At 36.0% G+C, this 20757-nt stretch overlaps 1 protein-coding gene across 3 annotated transcripts in view; it reads right to left on the reverse strand.

The window, feature by feature from the left end:
- The window catches only part of ST8SIA1 (ST8 alpha-N-acetyl-neuraminide alpha-2,8-sialyltransferase 1), a 119151-nt gene that overhangs the window by 27770 nt on the left and 70624 nt on the right, over positions 1 to 20757 (reverse strand). For all 3 annotated transcript variants that reach the window (XM_036889312.2, XM_036889313.2, XM_036889314.2), the window contains exon 4: positions 14439 to 14531. In XM_036889312.2, coding sequence (XP_036745207.1) covers positions 14439 to 14531 — 93 coding nt within the window. The remainder of the gene's footprint in view (positions 1 to 14438; positions 14532 to 20757) is intronic.

The following is a 20757-nucleotide window of genomic DNA, read 5'->3' on the forward strand; positions in this document are numbered from 1 at the left end:
CTATTAAAGAGATCAAAGCAGTTAGGTAATAGAAACTCATAGAGACATTTTCATATAATTCAAGTTGGAAAGCAGGCATTTTTTCAGCAAGAATATGTAACTGATTATTTTAACCAATACATAATTAAATACAATTACAATTAATACTTTCTAAAGCTATATTCTATTTAATCCACATGGTTCATATTCTCCAGTGAAATTAATTACAAATATAAATTTAACAGATTGTCACATTTATAGAAATATTGATATGAATACTAGTAAGTAATTATTACTATCTTGTCTTTTTTCATGAGGATAATTTGGGAAGTTCATGAATAGCTGAACAATTTGAAATCACTGAATGCATAATGAATACATAATGAAATAGAACTGTTCACAGATGGACCCCTACCATCTTGCCCAAAGAAACTCTTAGCACAGATGGAGTCTGGTAAGAAAATTAGCCAGTTTCAGACTTTACATTTAAGGTTACCTCCCACAGTTAAACTGGGGCACAAATGCCTTGGCTGTAACAAAATACCCTTGTGAGTCAAAGAGGGTATCTCTACATTCCAGAAAGGGCATGCAGTCAGTAAAAATGTAGCACTTTGCAGGATTTCAATTTGAACATTCCTAGGTAGGTTGCATTTTTAAGGTTCTCTTTGCCCCCTAAATGCCATTATTCAGAGCACAAGCCACGTTGATCACAGATGGAACAGTCCCTTCATCATTTATACACACACACACACACACACACACACACACACACACACACACACTGGTATCATACAACAATGCATGGATATATTCAAAATCTGAAGAGTGAGAAAAAGTGAGAGGGAGATGAAGGAGAAATCATCTCAGAACACATGGTTTCTGGAGAACAATTTACAATTGCTTTTAGACATTTCAGTTCTTTTTTAGCCAACTTGCCTAAGGTTCCCAAAGATTTCTCTCCTGTTCCTTCGCCTCTCCCTTCAACAGACCTTCTTTCTTCCTTATCTCCTTTCTCGTGGCTTGACCCCACACACACACCCTTCTTGTTTTACTCAGATCCAGCTCTGGAACCAACACCAGGCCCTTGAGTCTCTCCCTCCAGAATATAACAAGAAACAGTTCCATACACAGCATGATTGCTAAACAGAATTCTGATGCCAACTGTTTACAAAATTTTTACCATGTTACAAGGAGAGAGTGGTTAAGAACTTGTCTTAGATCACATAGCCAATGCTATCCTACCAGTTCCCAGAAATCTGTCCACACATTTTTTCCTTTCACTGAAACTGAAGCTCACTGACCGTCTGCTGATCAGGAAGAACACACCACTGAAGTGAACATTAAGAGAAGGCTGAGTTGTGTCAAGCAAAGAGGGTATAAATGATTGGTCCAGTGGTCTCAAGATGTGGCATGTTAATATAAATCCTGTGTCAAGATTCTTAACCTGCTGCCACTGAGTCCACCCCCAGGGTTGTGGACCACTCTCAGTGGACCTGCATCAAAGTGCCATGAGCATTTAGGCTGTTCCAGTATCTAATTACTAATTATATGTTAATTGTGCCTTTAGAGTAATGGTTGAACTGACCTACTATTTAATGTTGAGGATCAGAAGTTCATAGAAGGAAGGAAGAAGAAAGAAATGGACGCTGATACGACAACCACTCTGTGTCAGGAACTGGACTCTTGATGCCATGCTCACTTCCACTGTCCCAGGACAATGTTACTGGAAAAGCAGAATATGTTCAGACTTTCTGGATTCAGTACATAAAACCTGGGGTCCAAGCTAATCTCATTGAGATCTGGAGAGGCAGGAAAACACACACACCCAAAACTAGGGCTTCATTCATACTGTCTGCCCTCTAACTCACAGGGCTGTGGTATTGTCAAAACGAGCTATTATTAGAAGAAAAATATAAAATAACAAGGCCTGCTTTTTTTATATTTTCCTGTTATAAAATTTTGCAGCAAATTTGGAAAATGTTGATTTATTTCCTTGGAAATTTTCTATGCATATCTATGCATAGAAAATTTCGATTCAAATTTCTATGCGAATTTTACACAGTTGAAGCATACACATTTATATACTTAACTTTTTTCACTTAATATTATACCATGAGCATTTTACCATTTATTAAAATTATCTGTGAACATATTCCAAAACACCATTAAATATTAGTCTCTCACACAGACATAAGTTACAAAACCACTGACATATTCTTAAATGTTTAAAGAGTGTCATTGTTCTCAAATTATCTATAACATGATACATGTATTTGCATGCATTAGGGGTTTTTTCCTTTGTTTTTAGGATGGATTTGTAGAAAAGTGATGCAAAGTCTATTATTAAATAATTAGTATTTATCAACTTTTCAAAGAATATTCACTTAGACATTTCAAAGAAACAACTTAGGCTTTTTGGATCCCCTTGGTTGTATTTTGTATTTAGGTCATTTTTTTTCTGGGTTTTTATTGTTGTTATCCCTTCTTTCAACTTTTGGGAGAACCTGGGACTGACCTGAAGTTAATGCTGTCATGGGATCCATCTTTGGGGTCTTCAGGGAGGGGCTGTTTAATTTGAATATGAGAGGGATATGTGTGGTTTGGCCTAGGGGCAGACTGGCAGAGAGTATTTTCCAAATATGACCACAACATTCCTATCTTACATCTTCAAACAACGTGACTTTGGTACTTGTCCTAACAAAAGGTGGATCTGTGTTAGGTCTCTTCGGCACTGAATCAGGGCGGGCCTTTGTGATTGTTCCAACCAATAAGAAGAGTATGATAGAACTGACACTAAGTAGTCATATGAAAAGATGTATAATTATTATTTTATAATACCACTGAGTCTGGCTTAGATTTGTTTACATGCTTACCAATTTCTTTGCTTTCCAGATTTTCCTTCTGAAGTAACGTGCTTTTTTCTGAGATACACTGTCTGCTATTTCTTTCAGTGGAGGTCTACTGGTTATATTTCTGTTGTTCAGAAAACGTTTTTTATTTTGAAAAACAGTTGGCTGAGTAACATATCTTTGAAGATAGTGTATTTTCAGCACTTCGAAGATATTTTTCCACTGCTTTCTGACTTCCATTTTTATTGCTGGAAGAAGTCTGCTTTTAATTTAATTATCATTCTTTTACAGATGATCTCTCTGGCTGCTTTTAACAGCTTCCTATTATCTTTAGCTCAATATTACTAAACATTTGCATTTTTAAAAAAATTAATTGTTTGATACTTCATATCTCCCATATTTATGGATTACATTACTCTTTAGTTCTAGAAAAGTCTCACCCTCTACCTGTATTTATAGTTCCACAATTACACTTTAATATAGTCTTTCTCATCCTAGCCTCCATATTTCATAGTCTTGCATTCACGTCTTCTATGTTCTCATATCCAGAAAATTATTTGCTCTATCTTCCAATTCACCAGTTCTCTCTTTGGTTATGTCTAATCTGAATGTGTGTTCATTTCAACAATTATATTATTTTTCATTTCCCAACATTCTCTATGGTTCTTTATCAAAGCTCCATAGCTAATTTTAATATTCTCTAATTTATTTACTTTTTTCTATAAGTATTTCATATTCGGTTATATACTACATCTGACAATTCCAATATACTCTCAGGCATTTATGTCTGTAAGTTTTTATTTGTTTTTGTCTCTGAGGACTTTCAATATTGATGGCTTATGTGCATTTCAGTGTTCGCTTATGAGCTTATATTTATTTGAAAGTGATACATGGGAATTCTGAGAGATTCTCTCCAAAAGAAATTTGTGTTTGCTTCATTGGAAGTCAGGGGTTACTAATGACCTGGGGCCACCTTAGTTCCATTATCAGGGCTTAATATAAGACAGACAGACATTAGCGTGGTTAAGTCCAGAGCTTAGTTTCCTGTTCTCACCTTTGATATCAGAACTTGATGTCTGATAGCAGATATCATAGTGTTTAGCTGGTTTTAGTTTTCTGATTTTCTGTTTTGTGCTGTTTTGTTCTGGAGGAGACGTTATGCAGATACCCTTGAAGATTCTCTAAATTTGGTGAGCCAGATTATACATTTAAAAATATGTTTTATTCAAAAACAAAATATATTCCAACAGGAGAGTCCTCTTGAGTAGCTATTCTGGATACCAGTCAGAATAGCTTCTACTGCCTGCAGCTATATTATCTCATTTATATCTCTCAGCAGTCCTCAAAACAAATAATTTTATTCTCAAATGACAGATGAGAGGTTAAGTAACTAACATTACATAGCTAGTAAGGAGAAACTCTAACTAGCACTAGGCCCAGAATTTGAACACAATCTGTCTGGAGCTAAAACTTGTGCTCTTCACCGCTATGCAATGTTGCCTCTCAGACAAACTCGGTACAGATCTACACCCTTTTAGAGGCATCGCTTCTCTATTTTTTAACTTGTTTTCTCTACTTCCAGTTGTAGTATCTTTCTTTTATTCCCTTATGTCATGGCAGATGTTAAACTGAACAGCTATCAGTGACTGCCAAGCCTTCATGCAAACACTTATAAGCTGCTCTGAGTTTGGAGAGCAAAGAAAAAAGAAGCTGGCAGAACAGATATGGAAGTTTTAGGAACGGAGACCAAGACATGAGTCCTATAGAATTTTAAAGAGAAACTGATATAATCTTCTTTGGACCCAAGCTACTTTCCTCAGTGCTCAAATTGTGTTTTAAAAAGCACATAAATAAAATAAATAACTGATCTCTTTGTTCTCCACACACCCAATTGCCTTTAGTCAAATTAGAGGCAATAACCATGGAGGAAAGTGTGGAGTTCTTGGGAAATCTGGTAAAAAATACATATATGCACATACATGAAAAACTTGCATGGGAAGAGATGACCAAGGCTCTACTTGATATTAGGAACCTCAAAGTAAATACTAGGGTCTCATATCCAGTCCCCCCAATGAATTAAAAGTTACACACTTATAAATTCTAAAAGGCTAACTTCACCATGATTTGTTCTAAAAGTTTTTTGTTTCCTAATTCACATCAACTTACAAAATAAAGTGACCAAGCTTTCCCAGCTAAACATTCTACTAACACTGATTTGAAATACCTGTTACTAAAAAATTCATCTCCTCAGCTTCAGATCATAAAAGCATTTTAACTGACACCAAAAAATTCATTAGATTTCCTTTTATAAGACAATTTAAACCAGAAATTCTGTTTGGAAATTTTCAAAATATATTTATTCACTTAGTCACTCATTCCATAAATATTTGCTATGCGTGTTCTGTAGGCCAAACAACACGCTAGGATCTCAGGAGCCCAAATAAAATACTCTTAACTCCAAGCTACTCCCACCTATACTATCGCCTCTAATAGGCCACATGGAAACACGCACATGCTCTGAATTCTGCTGCTCTTTTTAAGTGCCAGCAAATAAGAATCATTCCCCAAGCTGGAGCCTCAAAGTTTAAAATGAATTCTTAATGTCATAGTAGGACAAACAATTGAGTTCCACTTTTTACCTTTGAAGAATTGTTTGTCCAAATGTATATTAAACCTCTGTTATGGGCAAAATGGCTAACTGAGTCTTCAACTCTATTGAAAAATTGAGAAACAAGCTTCGAGAATTCTAACCTCTACTTTCATGGCATGCTGTCATAGCATAAGTCTAGGCCGGTGAATTTTAAACCTTTTATGAGTAATGGAGTTCTTGGGAAATCTGGTAAAAATTACATATATGCACATACATGAAAACCTTTCTAAACCTAAGACCATGGGGATGTCCACTGACTGAGCGACTTCAGGGTGTGAGTCATGTCTCATTCAACTTTGTATTCCTTGTCCCAGAGCAGGTTTCAAAAATATTTGTTGAATGAGCACTTCTGCAACTTTGTGCTTGCGAAGCTCCCATCTTACTCTCCCTCTTACCCGATGAATTCCCAAATCCTCAACTTCCACATCCACACTTCTCCAGAATTTATTTGCTCATGACTAATCAATCTGACAGTTTAAACAACTCTCTCCTCTCCAAACTCTACTTTCATAATTTTCTCTTTCCCACGTCACAAAAAGGCATACCCCCCATTATGCCAAATATTACAACGATGAATTGCCCCAAAGGGTAAAATCAACCAGGCCACCAAACAGAAACATTTCCAAGATACACAGCTTCTGAGGGAATGTCCCCTGAGAAAACGCAAGAACATCTTTATACAAAATACAAAGAGGCTGTGCTTTATTTTCTCCAGGGTACAGACTCTTGGCAATTCCCCTACCTTATTTATATGCTGAATAACGAGAATTTAGAAGTGAGATTATTATACGGGGTTACATTTTAACACTTACTTAAATTAAAAGGTAGTTAAGCTTTTTCCTGACAGAGGCAGCTCAACCGAATGACTTACTTTGGCAAAGAGCATTGATTTTGCTAAGAGGACCGGTAACATCAAAAGGGCTAAATCTGTGCTTCTGAGATGTTGGCAATATGCATTTGAAGCGTATGCACAATACAGAATGAACTAAAAATGCATACTTGGCAGCAATTTAACCTTATGCCAAAAAAATCAGAGAGCTTAAAAATGATCAAGGAAATAATGATGGATTAAAAAAATTCTTTTAAGGGCTGTTTGACCAAAGATGGTAGAGGGACGATGGGTCAGAGTATGTTGATGAGGTGGTACGCTGACCGTGAACAGACCCTTGCTGCCACCCGCTTGCAAAGCCCAGCAAATAGAGGAAGAGGACAAGACCCAAGGGTCTGAAGATGGAGCAGCTCTGCTGCCCCTCAGAACAACTGCTCCCAGCCCATAAAAACACAGCCAGAGGATAAATGGGACTGACTGCAAAGCCCTTTCTGATCTTATGTCCCTGGCACTCTAGCTAATCCTCTTGTTCTGGGTGATGTCGAGAAGAATGCGTTTTATACCCACTGGACAATTTGTTAAGAGGGTAGATCTCGTGTTAAGTGATCTTCCTACACACGCACAAACAGGAACACAACACTGCTTTTGGAGGTGCTACATATGCTTAGCACCTTGATGTGGCGATAGTATCGCAGGTATATACGCACACCCTAACTCATCAAATTGTATCCATTAAACGTGCAGTTTTTTTGTGTGTGTATCATTATACCTCAATAAAGCTGTTTTTAAAAAAATAAGAATGAACTCTAAATAAGATATCCTAACAAAGACTACAGCAAAACTCCCTCCTGCTGAGAATTTTTTTAAAATACATCAACAAATGTTACCTTCCATAACCTTTGCTACCATAATTATGTGTGCCTCTCATATACATGTTAAATTCTTCTCAAGCCTATTTTATTTTTGTTTTTTTTATTAAGGTATCATTGATATACACTCTTATGAAGATTTCACATGAAAATCAATGTGGTTATTACATTCACCCTTATGATCAAGTCCCCCCCATACCCCAATGCAGTCACTGCCCATCAGTGTAGTAAGATGTCACAGAGTCCCTATCTGTCTTCTCTGAGCTACACTGTCTTCCTCATGAACCCATACACACCATGTGCACCAATCATGATACCCCACAACCCTCTTCTCCCTCCCTCCCCCCCCACCCTCCCCCACCCTTCCCCTTTGGTAACCACTAGTCCTTCTTGGAGTCTGTGAGTCTGCTGCTATTTTGTTCCTTCAGTTTTGCTTTGTTGTTATACTCCACAAATGAGGGAAATCATTTGGTATTTGTCTTTCTCTGCCTGACTTATTTCACTGAGCATAATACCCTCTAGCTCCATCCATGTTGTTGTAAATGGTAGGATTTGTTTCTTTCTTATGGCTGAATAATATTCCATTGTGTATATGTACCACATCTTCTTTATCCATTCATCTACTGATGGGCACCTAGGTTGCTTCCATATCTTGGCTATTGTAAATAGTGCTGCAGTAAACATAGGGGTGCATATGTCTTTCTGAATCTGAGAACTTGTTTTCTCTGGGTAAATTCCTAGGAGTGGAATTCCCAGGTCAAATGGTATTTCAAGCCTGTTTTATGTTGATACTGATATTTTCTAAGAGAGTGTTGTAGTGAAGACTTAAGAGTGCTTACAACTCTCCAGGGAATAGTTTTATGGGAATCAAGGCTTTGGAGGCCAGTTATGAAACTTAGTGGGACTCAGCATTCCCATTGCACATCTTTGCACAATAAATTTAATTCATAGCCACATGAAAGCACAAGACATCGTTGATATCTTGGGTTTGCAGAGCTTTGAGAGAAGACTACAAGATATGAATAAAATATCTAATATAAATAATCTAAAATAAAAATATATAGGCCTTTCCTACTTAAATTTATTTCTTCCATTTTAGTGTTCCAGTATCTTGTAACACTATCATCTACATTTTAATGTTTTCACTTTATAAAGCATCCTGTTCGTATATTCTCCTAAGTCATTTGAAGAAGATGCTATGAATGTACTGTGAGCGGTGTTTAACCAATTAAAGGTCTCTAGCGCTTGAAAATCTGCTTGATCCCTTCCACAAAATGAAAAGTTAATAGTCCTTGGGTCAAAACATTGTGTTATAATTTTAACACAGAGCTTTACATTACTGGTTGTGATGCTAATAAAACTTTAGATATGCTTCTATTCAAATTTTTTATGAATTCTTATGTTCCAGATACTGATCCCTTTTATACATGACATCATTTAGTACACTTCATTGGAACTATGTTTAAAAAAAATAACCTCAGGGCCTCTAAAACTAATGATAAGTTTTATAGCCCTCCATCACTCAGGATACTTTTGTGTAAAACATATACAAAAGAGTGTACCATATATATATATATTCAGTATAAAATATAGCTATATAGTGTGCATCCATATTATCACCAGCCAGATAAGGAAAAAGAACAATGTCAAGACTCTGATGTGTCCTTTTCCCCCCTAGCTTTCCCTCCCCTAAGAAGGGACCACTTACATTCTTTATAGTTTTACTTGCTATGTATATATATATATATATGTCCCTAAACCATATTGGTAGTTTTATTTTTAATTTTGTATAGAATCCTACTATATTTTTTATGACTCACTTCTGTTTTTCAACATCGGGCTTCTGAAGTTCATCCAATTGTGGGTATTGCTAATAAGCACTCCATTGTGTGAACATGGCCGAATTTATGTATTCATTCTGTAATGAGGAACTATCGACTATTTTAATTTTTAGCTACTATAAACAATTACCATACATGTCTTCCTTATACTAATGCTTTGTTCTCTAGGGTATATACCCAGGAACGGAACTGCTAGGGCATCGGGTACGTGATCTTCAGCTTTACCTGAGAAGGTCAACATGCTTTCCAAAGTGTTTCCACTACATTTGCTCCAACGAGCATCGATGAACTTTCTGTTACTCCACGTCCTCACCAACAGCTGAAATAATTTCTGCCAATCTGATGGATGTGTAATGATACCTTATTAGATTTTTATTTGCATTTCTGTGATTACTAATGAAGTAGAACATATATTCATCTATTTATTGGCTATTTGGACTTGTCCTGTGCCATGTTGGTTCAACTCTCTGACTTATTTTCCCATTGGGTTTTGTTTTGCATATTAAATTAATCCAATTAAATGAAAGACTTAGTCATATATTCTGGATATGAGTCCTTTGTTGTTTTCTTCTACATGTGGTTGTATTTGCCCTACTTAAAGCATGTCTTTTTATGAACAAAAGTTCCTAATTTTAGTTAAGTCAAACTTATCAGTCTTTTCTCTTATAATTAATGCTATTTGACTCTTGTTTAAGAAATCATAAGGCCTATGCTTTTCTGAGCTTTCTTGGTTTGCATTTAAAATTCAGGTTTCAACCATGTGGAATGATGTTTAATATAAGGTGTGAGGTAAAGGTAGAATCTCACTTTCGCCCATATAAACACCACCTGTCCCAGTATGGTTTCGGAAAGTATTTTGTCCTTTTCTCACTGACCTACAGCACCACCTCTGTCACGTATTAAGGATCTCTCCATATGTGGATCTGACTGGGAGGGCCCCCTATCGCGTTTCAGTAGTCAGAGGTTTATCCTGGCACCAGTACCACAAGCCTCAGCACCATGGCAGGATAACCCCTCCAACAGTTTTTCTCCAAGAGCTCCTTTGATACTGTTGGCTTTTTACATTTCCACATGAATTTCAGAATCAACTTTTCAAGTTATACACACACACACACACACACACACACACACACACACACATTATTGGGGCTTTTATTGGAATGTCAGTGAATCTATAGATCAATTTTGGTAGAACTGATGCCATTACCATGCTCTTTCAATTACAAATATGATATATCAGTAAACGTGGTCAGACTGTCTGACATGTCTCTCAATAAAATTCCCTAATTTTCCCACAGAGGGTCTGCTCTTTTAATTGTTAAGTACACATTATATTAATTGGTGCTGTTGTAAATGTTTTTTATTTCACAAAATCGAATTTCTGCATTTTGATTATGTATCCAAAAACCCTGCTGCAGTGACTGTATTTTTCTAAGAGAAGAAACTCTCACTGACTTTTCCAAAATGATTTATCACTAGAGAAACTCTACTGCCTCTTTGTGCCATAAATGGATCACCTGGGAAGATCGGGAGGCATGATTGGTCACTGGTGAAGAGCATAGGCTTTGGCCTGAGACACGTCTGAAGAAGTCCCAGATTATTAGCAGCTATGAGTATGAGCAGGGACTAAATTTACCATGTCACAGGTTTCTTCTTCTGTAAATACACAGATTAAAATACTTCCTATTTATTAGGATTGTTTTGAGGATTAAGTGAGGCAATGCATAAAGAGCAAAAAATCCGGCACTTAGAATTGTTGACTTAAATGTTGGCCAATATCAATAATGATGATTCTTGCTTACTTGCTTTGCATTATTAGTTCTTTATACTGAACTTGTCTTAACCAACAAGTGTACTTTCCCTTATAAATATTTAATCTTTAACCATTTCATTTATTCTTCAGTAGTTACTATAATTTGCCTTAAAACACATTCTCAATCCCTCTCACTCTAATCTTGCTCTAAATATCCTTTTTCATGTTCCTTTTAAAACCTTACCAACTCTACATACTCAGGTAGGAAAACAGAATATTTTGCCCTTTAATGTACTTTGCTGAGTGTTTCCTTATCCCACACAAGAAAATGTATTCCTTCTTAAAAGTTATTTTATTCCCTACTCAAAATAATAGTAAAGTATTATACTATGATTATGCAAGATGGTGCCATTAGAGGAAACTGGATGAAGAGTACATTGGCCTTTTCCATACTTTTTTTTGCAACTTCTTATAAATCTCTAGTTATGTAAAACTAAAAATTTTTAAATGATCGAAGAAAAACATTTCTGTAAGTGTTCTCTTGACCCTTTGCTTATTCTCTGGAATCTGAGATAAACCCATCCCAATTTTTAAAACTGCACATTCTTGGGATTTCCTGAGTCCCAACCTACTTAACTGAACTAAAGAAACACCATCATCATTGGTGATTTTCTGCCATATTCCTGATCAATCTCCCAGTCAAAAACCAAACAAAATTTTTAAAAACCCAAAAACGAAGAACTGAGAGTCACTAAACTATAAATGAGTCATGTTTTGTCTTCTCATTCTTCCCAACTCCTTGCTAAGCTACATTAGCTACATCAACAAACAAACCACACTAAAAATTAAATATCAAGCACTCACATGGAGTCATCCATTTACTCACAATTTTGACTGGCATTTTTGGTTTTAAGTGACATTTTAAAAAACTGTTTATTATGGAAGTAATGTTCCCATATTCCCTGACAGCAAACATGCATACAAAAATGAACAGAACACTAAAATTCAAATCATATATGTAGCATTAACCAAAAAATAAGGGAAATAATCTGGAATATGGAAATAAGCAAAAATACTAAACTTTAAAGTCCACAAATAGCCTTGATATGATTTTTTAAAAATTAATCCTTTTTTTAAAAAAGTGCTTTGAAAAGGAAATAATGGGGCTCACAAAAAATAAAAGCACAAGTTTTAAAAATGGAAAGAGTAGACTACATAGCAGAATGGACACAGCTAAAATATGATTTAGTGAGCTGAAAGAGGTTTTCCTTGGGACTCACACACACACACACACACACACACACACACACGACTATAGGTACGAAAAAAGAGTTAGAAGTCATGGATAATAGAAGTTCTAATATTTACATAATTGAAGGACTAGAAAAGAGTGGAGAAGAGGAAACAACCAGGCATATAAAAGAGAGAATGTTCACAGCAATGAAAATACTACTGATAGCTAATGCTTATATAGTACTGACAATATACCAGACACTGTTCTCAGCATTATATACAGCCTAGACAGTGTGTATACACACACACACACACACGTTTACACATGCACATACATCTGCACATAGTTTAATTCATTATAATAAATCGATTAGGTATTATTATCCCTATTTTGCAGATGAGGAAACTGAAAGAGAAAGCCTTACAGAACTCAGCCAAGCCCACACAGCGGATGAACAGATAAGCAGGGAGCAAAACCCAAATCATCTTGTTTTAGATACAGACTCTTAACCACTAAACCCTCAAGGTCTTCCAACTAAAAGAGCCTCTCATTAATGTTACAAGCAACATTAATGAAAAAAACACCCACCCTCTACCCTAAGATATAGCCTCGTAAACGTTCTGAATTTAAATGATAGAAAATTTGTAAAAGCTTTCAGTGGAGATAGGAAAGAAAGACTTCCCTCAAACAAAAAATAGCTTTCCATCAGACTTCTGACTGACAACACAGTGTAAGAAGATAATGAAACAAGAGCTTCAAAGTTCTGAAGAATATATGAAATATCTGGAAAAAGTTTATGTAATATAAATGATGCTTATTTACAAATGGTGAGGTTTGGGGTATTTCTGTTGTTGGTTTTTTATCTTCTTTGAACTTTTCTGTTTTGATTTAATTTCTTATAATAAACACCAATTTTTGTTGAAAAATTTGTTGAAAACAATAAAATTGTTGTCCTAAAAAGAAGTACGTCACATGGATTAAATTTCTTAAGAATGAGAAATGAAACTATAAATGCACTAGAAAAATACAGGATAATTTTTTCTCATTGGAAAGGATGTGGGTAAGGAAAATCATCCAAAGAAAGATTTTTTAAAGACAGAAATCATAAAGGGAGAGGCCAATAAATTTCATTGCATAAAAAATGTTAAATTCTGACAGGATGTGAGTTAAAAAATACATGACAGACGAGAAGAAAATATTTGCTACATGTATGTCAGAGACTTAATATCTGTAATATAAACAGTTTCTATAAATCAACAGAAAAATACTTTTCAAAAGAAAAAACACAAAATACAAACAGGCAATTATTCACAGAAGAAGAAATACCAATAGTCAATACCCACTGAGCATTTACTGCATTCAGAAAAAATGAATATTAAGTAAAAAAGTAATGTATCATTTTTCACCCAACAAACTGACAAAAACTGAAAAGATTAATAGTACATAATGTTTTCAGTATTGAGAAACAGGCAGTCTTACTCATTACTGAAGAGGAAGTAAATGATGCATTTTGGAAGGGCAGTTTCACAGTACCTGACAAAATTAAAATGTTTCTAGACATCAATTGTATGGGAATACTTACTTATGAACCAAAACAAGTAATGCAGCATTGTTTTAAAGTGACACATAAGTGCTATCCACTCAGACAGGACCTCCTTAGAGGGCAAGTGCTTAAACCCAGGATGTCTGGATATTTCATTCTTAATTGCTAGTTACTTAGGAGAGTAAGAAGGCAATATGTGACTCCTCCTTTCACAGAGATTGAGTCATTCTCTGTAATGAACAGTCCTTGGAGAAACAGCTAATAGCTTACTGATGGGCTTTGTCAGCTAGAGACCAATCCCCGGAAGCCCTCACAGCAGCTGCCAACGTTGCTGGAATCGATACTAAAGCAAGAATTTTCTCTATGCTTTCCCAAATCTGACTGGATATAATATAATGTAATGTAATATAATATAATTAATATAAAGAATACAATCAATATCAGGCATTCCTGTACATTTCAACAACACTGTTATTTTCATGCACATATATGCAGTACACATTGGTCATTTGTTTTTATTTGTTAATAAAACTGACATTGATTCCATTCATCAGTTGATGCCAATCAATGAGTTGGGACTGAAGCTAATGAACTGAGAAGCAGGAATAAGTAAGCAGATTATTATATTGCTTCTTTGAGAAAAAGAGTGGATTCTTGTGTTATTTCAACCATCTCTACAGGCAAGAAACAGAATCCCAGAGGAAGCATGAGAAAGTGTTCGGATTCCCATAATTCTGACTATTTTATTTACAATTTCCTCCTTCATCCTTCCTGCCTGTCCAGATGGTTTTCTTCGTTTCCCAAACTGATTTATGTTCACTACTGTTAAGATGTTAAATACTTCAAAAGCCTTCCTCTATAGCTCCTCACAAACCAAAGTCATAAACTTACCTTTGCCGAATTATGCTGGGGTTAGCCGTCACTAAATGACTTTTGGATCCAACATCTTTAGTGTATTCCCTTGACAACGGAGGAAGGTTGCATCTAGAGAAATGAGAACAAACCTTTTAGAATGATTACATACTTTTAAATCAAGTCTGTTATCATGACAGTAACAGGAATTTTACTAACTAGCTCAATTCACAAATAACTTTCTATCATCTCTCCCTTTTAATACATATCACATGACTAACAGCATTTTCAAAACACTGTCATAAAACCTAGTCCTGTTTTAGAAGGAAGAAAATGTCAGCTAGAGGTAAATGATCTATGAAAGGAGAGGAATAACTCAAATGAGTTTATTCCATTCAAAATACTTTGAGGTGGTAGGATAAGGAGTGTAAGATTTGAATTAGCCTTAGGAGAGTTTGGTACACTAGAAGATACAGGACCTTCAGTGTTCTTTGTAGAACCACACCACAAACTTCAAGACACCAGGAAGATTATATTTGCTTACTTTTCTTTCTTTTTGTAAATTCGAAATTATAATAGTACGTTCAGGGCCTCCTAAAAAATTCATGTCTAAATGTACATGCCCAATGTACAGGTCGACTACTGTGAAGACATAATGATGTGACATCTGAAGAAAAGCAAAGATTCTCTAACCATCCCAGTTCAGCCAAAGGAGAGCCCAGGTGATGTTTTCTTGGTGATAGAAATAGCTACCCTTCCCTCTTACATACACACACACACACACACACACACCACCCCAGCCCTGACTGCTTTCCTTGGCCACAGTGCCTTATGAATGTTTACAATGGAAAACATGGCAACTGAAAATCTAAATCCCATGGCCTTCTGCCAATGGGACATGAGGCAAGTTAATTAATCTGTCTGGCCTCCGTCTACCCATATGCAAAATGAGGATAACAACTTTTCCTCTTTAGAAAGGTTGTTGTAAGGATTAAAGTAAGAAATGTATAAAGTGTCCCTATGCTGATAGGTCACACACAGTAAAAGCTCAAAAATACATCATGTTTCAGGTATATGTATTATTTATGAAAACCCCAAATGAGTCTATAGTTTCCACTAGGTGTTCTTTTATTACTGTGGTTTAATTTCTCTTCTCCACCCGTACTTCTAAATTGACTCTTACCACAGCAAGGCATTTCTGAGTTTTTACTTAACAAACCAAAGTATCATTTATTTGTAGGTAAAGAAATCTTACACATATTAAGGTCTTTGCCATTCCCTAACTATTAAATTTTCCCTACATATTTCTCCCAAGACATGGAATTGTCTGCATTCACTCAGCTGATGAGCTCAAATTCCTTGATGTTGTCTGGTATGACCTTGTGACTCCTACCACATCGGGGCATCCTAGACAAGTTTCAGTTTCTTTGGCATCTTCCTTTCATCTGTGCTTTTGTCATGAGATACTGGTTCTTCCGAGAGCTCCCCATAGCTTAATTAGTCAGACAGTTGATGACTTTTGCTCAGTGCCCATTGAAAACAAACATAATGGCCATTGTGGGGAGCCTGGGGGAAGCCAAATTTCAGAGCGTACTCTTGACGCATCTGAAGTCCAATGGTCTCACCACATCCCACGTGGATTCTGAGAACCTTTGTGAGGGAGTGAGTGTCGGCACTACCAACCAGGCTCACGAGGCAACGGAGCTGACCAGTCTTGTGACTTAACTCATTTTTGCAAAGGCGACTTTCAGAATAAAACACAGGCTAAAATTTGGGCATTTATCTCTTAAAGAAGCTTTGACCTGATGGTCCTTAATAACATTTGAAAACTGTTGTATCATATTATATAATATATAACAACAACAGTATATCAAAACTGTAAGCTCAGAATATTTCTAGAGACTGCAATCAACCTGTTTTGTCATTATTTAATGAAACGAATCGGTTTTCATGAATAAACACTTTGTTCTTCTATGTACGCTTGCAGGTTGAGCCACAGCCCCTATGTCTGGGTCCCTTCACAACTCCCGCCACAGAGTAAAAGCTAAAGAGACAGTTCTGGATACTGACTGCCAAACACTACAACAAAGGGAAATGTGTGAGATAATTAAGATAATATTTTATAAATGCATTTCTGGAAAATAATCACATATTTTCATGTAAATATCTGCCTTAATGTCTTCTGGGAAAGCTTTTTCTTCAAGTGCAAATGTCTGTGACACCTCCCTGTAGCTCTTTTCTCAGAAAAAGCACACTATAATTTTACCTCCTCAATTCCTAAATTGATAATTACAAGATTTACATAAAAGGCACATTAATACAGTCAAATCGTTTCAATATGGCATACTTGTGAAAAAGTGTTTCAAACTTTGCATTGTTGCTTGTCAGCACAATTAACAGATATTAATGGCTAAAGTGTCCTAGTAACTGTGCTCATGACCCTAAAAAATATGATTAAAAATTGATGAAAAATGAATATTCTTTGAATTGAGGAGTAGAGATGAGTGAGAAAGGGCTTGGTGGAGAGCAAACATTAATAGGAGATCAGAAGATTACTTTTTAAATTTTATGTGTACTTAAGTATGCAAAACACAAAAGCACCAAAATTTTATTGCCTTCAGTTGTATCCCCAAGGCACCTAATTCGTCTCTAAGATGCAATAATTGTTACTTATTCTTGCAGGCCTCCCAGAAAAACTTTATGTAACAGTATTACTTTTAATGTGATGTTTTTGGTTATGGAGCAAATGTTTACTTTGAAAAATGGAAAACTGACTTTTAACATCAGATGTATTTGAAAATGTCTAAGCAAAAAATGGTATTATTATTTCCCACTCTGGGAAAACATTTTGGACTGTAATCTGGTTTACCACTATGTAGAGGTAAGGCTACTTTTAGAACTTCTCTCTCACTGTTACTGTCCATACACCCTATATTCTACGGCCAGACATATTATATGCTTTCTAATATCATTTACTCATTAAATATTTAATTTTGAATATATGATACTACCACCATTTTCTCAGGGTGCCCAAATACCATGTATTAAGCAACCCTTTGTAAGTAGGTTCATAAATCAACATTTCATCACTTCCATATTGTAAACCATAAATAAGGCTTTTAAAAAAATTTAAATGTGTTATGAAAATGGCACTACTCTTGGGGTTCAACATGGCAGCATAGAAAGACCCTGAACTCACCTATTTTCCCATGGACACATCAAATTTGCAGCTATATATAGAACAATTCTCTATGAAAAAAACCCTGAAAGCAAGCTAAACAGCTCCTCCACATCAAATGATAAAAAGGCAATATTCAGATGGGTAGGAGAGGCAGAAATTTAGTCTTGCCAAAAACCTCACATCCAGCACGGTGACCCACAAGTGGGAGGGATCTCACAAATACAGAGCATATCCCTAAGGGTTGAAGGGCTTGAGTCCCATATCACATGCACCAACCCTTGGGACTTGTAGTGGAGAGATAAGCCCTCAAAATATCTAGCTTTGAAAACCAATGGGGCTTACATCCAGGAAGTTCAAAGGGCCATAGGAAACTGAGACGCCACTGTGCAAGGGCTCAAGCCCTGGGATCAAGTGCAAATGCAGCAAGTTGAACATCCCAGACCATATACAAAAGAGATTCATTAGTTAATCTTAAAGAATCTGCCGGAGGGACAGGGTCTGTTAGAACTCTCCCCAGAGACAGAGGAGCTGATGGTTGCCATTTCTGCACTCTTACTCTACCTTGCTATTGCCACCGTCCCCAGCCCAGTGCTTCCCCAGAGTCCCACCACACCAAACCTGGCAGGTGATCCCAGCAGGCACTCCCCTGTGACCCTGCCCTGACAAACTCAGTGGATGCACTCAGCCCATGCAATGAATGTCCCTTAAACATCTGGGTCTGGTGGCCAGAAAGGCTTGACATTTCACAGGATTGAAGCAATCAGGGAGACAGTCCTTAGCAGGCTATCATCTCCAGGGCACTGAACAGATAGCAGACTGAAATACCCCCATAATCTTGGGCCACTCCTTCAAGACTGGGAGAGACAACTGTTTCACCTAATACATAGAAATAGAGAGAGAGTCAAGAAAAATGAGGTAACAGAGGACTATGTTCCAATCAAAAGAACAAGATAATAACTATCCCCCAAATCTTAATGAAACAGATATAAACACTTTACCTGATAAAGAGCTCAAAAGAATGATCATAAAGGTGCTCACTGACCTCAGAAGAATGAATGAACACAGAGAGAACTTCAACAACAACAACAAAAAATACAAAAAGAAATCACAGAGCTGAAGAATACAATAACTAAACTGAAAAATACACTAGATTGGTTCAACTGCAAACTAGATGAAGCAGAAGAAAGGACCAGTGACCTCGAAGAAAGGACAGTGGAACTTACCCAACAAAGCAGCAAAAACAAAAAAGAATATTAAAAAGTGAAGGTAGCTTAAGAAACCTATAGGACAACATCAAGTGGAACAACATTCACATAATAGGGGTACAGGAAAGACAAGAGGAAAAGAAAGGAAAAGAAAACATATTTGAAGAAACAATGGCTGAAAACTTCCCTAACCTGGAGAAGAAAATAGACATTCAGAGCCAGGAAGTCCAGAGAGTTCCAACACCTGCAAACTAATGTGATTCACCACATTAACAAAATGAAGGGTAAAAATCATGTGGTCATCTCAGTAGATGCAAAAAAAGCTTTTGACAAAATTCAACATCCATTTATGATAAAAACTCTCAACAAAGTGAGTACAGATGGAATAAAGGCTGTATATGGCAAGCACACAGCCAACCTCATATCTAATGGTGAAAACCTGAAATTTCCTCTAAGACCAGAAACAAGACAAAGATGCCTATTCTCATCACTTTTATTTAACATAGTATTGGAAATCCTAGTGACAGCAATTAGGCAAGAAAAAGAAAGAGAAGGCATTCAAATTAGAAAGAAAGAAGTAAAAAAAGTCACTATCTATGGACATTATTTTTTATATATAACACCCTAAAGACTCCACCGAAGATTGTTAGAACTAATAAACAAATTCAGTAAAGTAGCAGGGTACAAAAATCAATATTCAAAAATTTTTTGCATTTTTATACACTAAGAATGAACTATCAGAAAGAGACATTAAGAAAACAATCACATTTACAATTGTCAAAAAGAATAAAATACCTAGGAATGAGTTTAACCAAAGAGATGAAAGACCTATAAACTAAAAACTGTAAGACCCTGATAAAAGAAACTGAAGACACAAATAAATGGAAAGATATTCTGTGCTCATTAGGAAGTATTAATATTGTTAAAATGTCCACATTACCCAAAGCTAGGTATAGGTTCAATGTAACCCATATCAAAATCCCAAGGGCATTTTTCACAGAAATAGAAAAAACAATCCTGAAATTTGTATGGAACCACAAAAGATCCCAAGTAGCCAAAGCAATCTTGAAAAAGAACAACAAAACAGGAGTCATCACACTCCATAATTTCAAACTACATTACAAAGATACAGTAACAAAAACAGTAGACAATTGGTATCAAAACCAACACATAGAACAATGGAACAGAATACAGAGGCCAGAAATAAACCCATGCATATATGGTCAATTAATTTGCAACAAAGGCATATTCTATATACAGTGAGAAAAGGAAAGTCTCTTCAATCATTGGGAAAACTGGACAACTACATGCAAAGGGATGAAACTGGACTACTATCTGACACAATACACAAAAATTAACTCAAAATGGATTAAAGACTTGACTGTAAGACCTAAAATCATAAAACTCCCAGAAGAAAACATAGGTGGTGAGCCTCCTGATATCATTCGATGTTTTTTTGGATCTGACTCCAAAGGCAATGGCAAGAAAGGCAAAATAAATAATGGGACATCAAACTAAATGGCTTCTGTACAGCAAAGGACACTGTCAAAAAAATGAAAAGGCAACCTACATATTTGCAAATCATGTATCTGATTAGGGGTTAATATCCAAAATAGATAAAGAACTCATAGAACTCTATAATAAAAAACATAATCCAATTAAAAAATGGACAGAGGATCCAAATAGATGTTTTTCAAAAGAAGACATACAGAAGGCAATAGGCACATGAAAAGATGTTCAACTTCACAAATCATCAGAGAAATGCAAATGAAAATCACAATGAGATATCACCTGACATCTGTCATAATGGCTATTACCAAAGACAAGAAATAACAAGTGTTGGCAAGGACATGGAGAAAAGGGATCTCTCATGCATTGCTTGTGGAAAAGAAATTGGTGCAGAAACAATGAAAATCAGTATGGAGGTTCTTCAAAAAACTAAAAATAAAATTTCCATATGATCGAGCAATTC

This window comes from Manis pentadactyla, chromosome 14 (genome assembly GCF_030020395.1).
Source record: "Manis pentadactyla isolate mManPen7 chromosome 14, mManPen7.hap1, whole genome shotgun sequence".
NCBI classification, from domain to species: Eukaryota; Metazoa; Chordata; class Mammalia; order Pholidota; family Manidae; genus Manis; species Manis pentadactyla.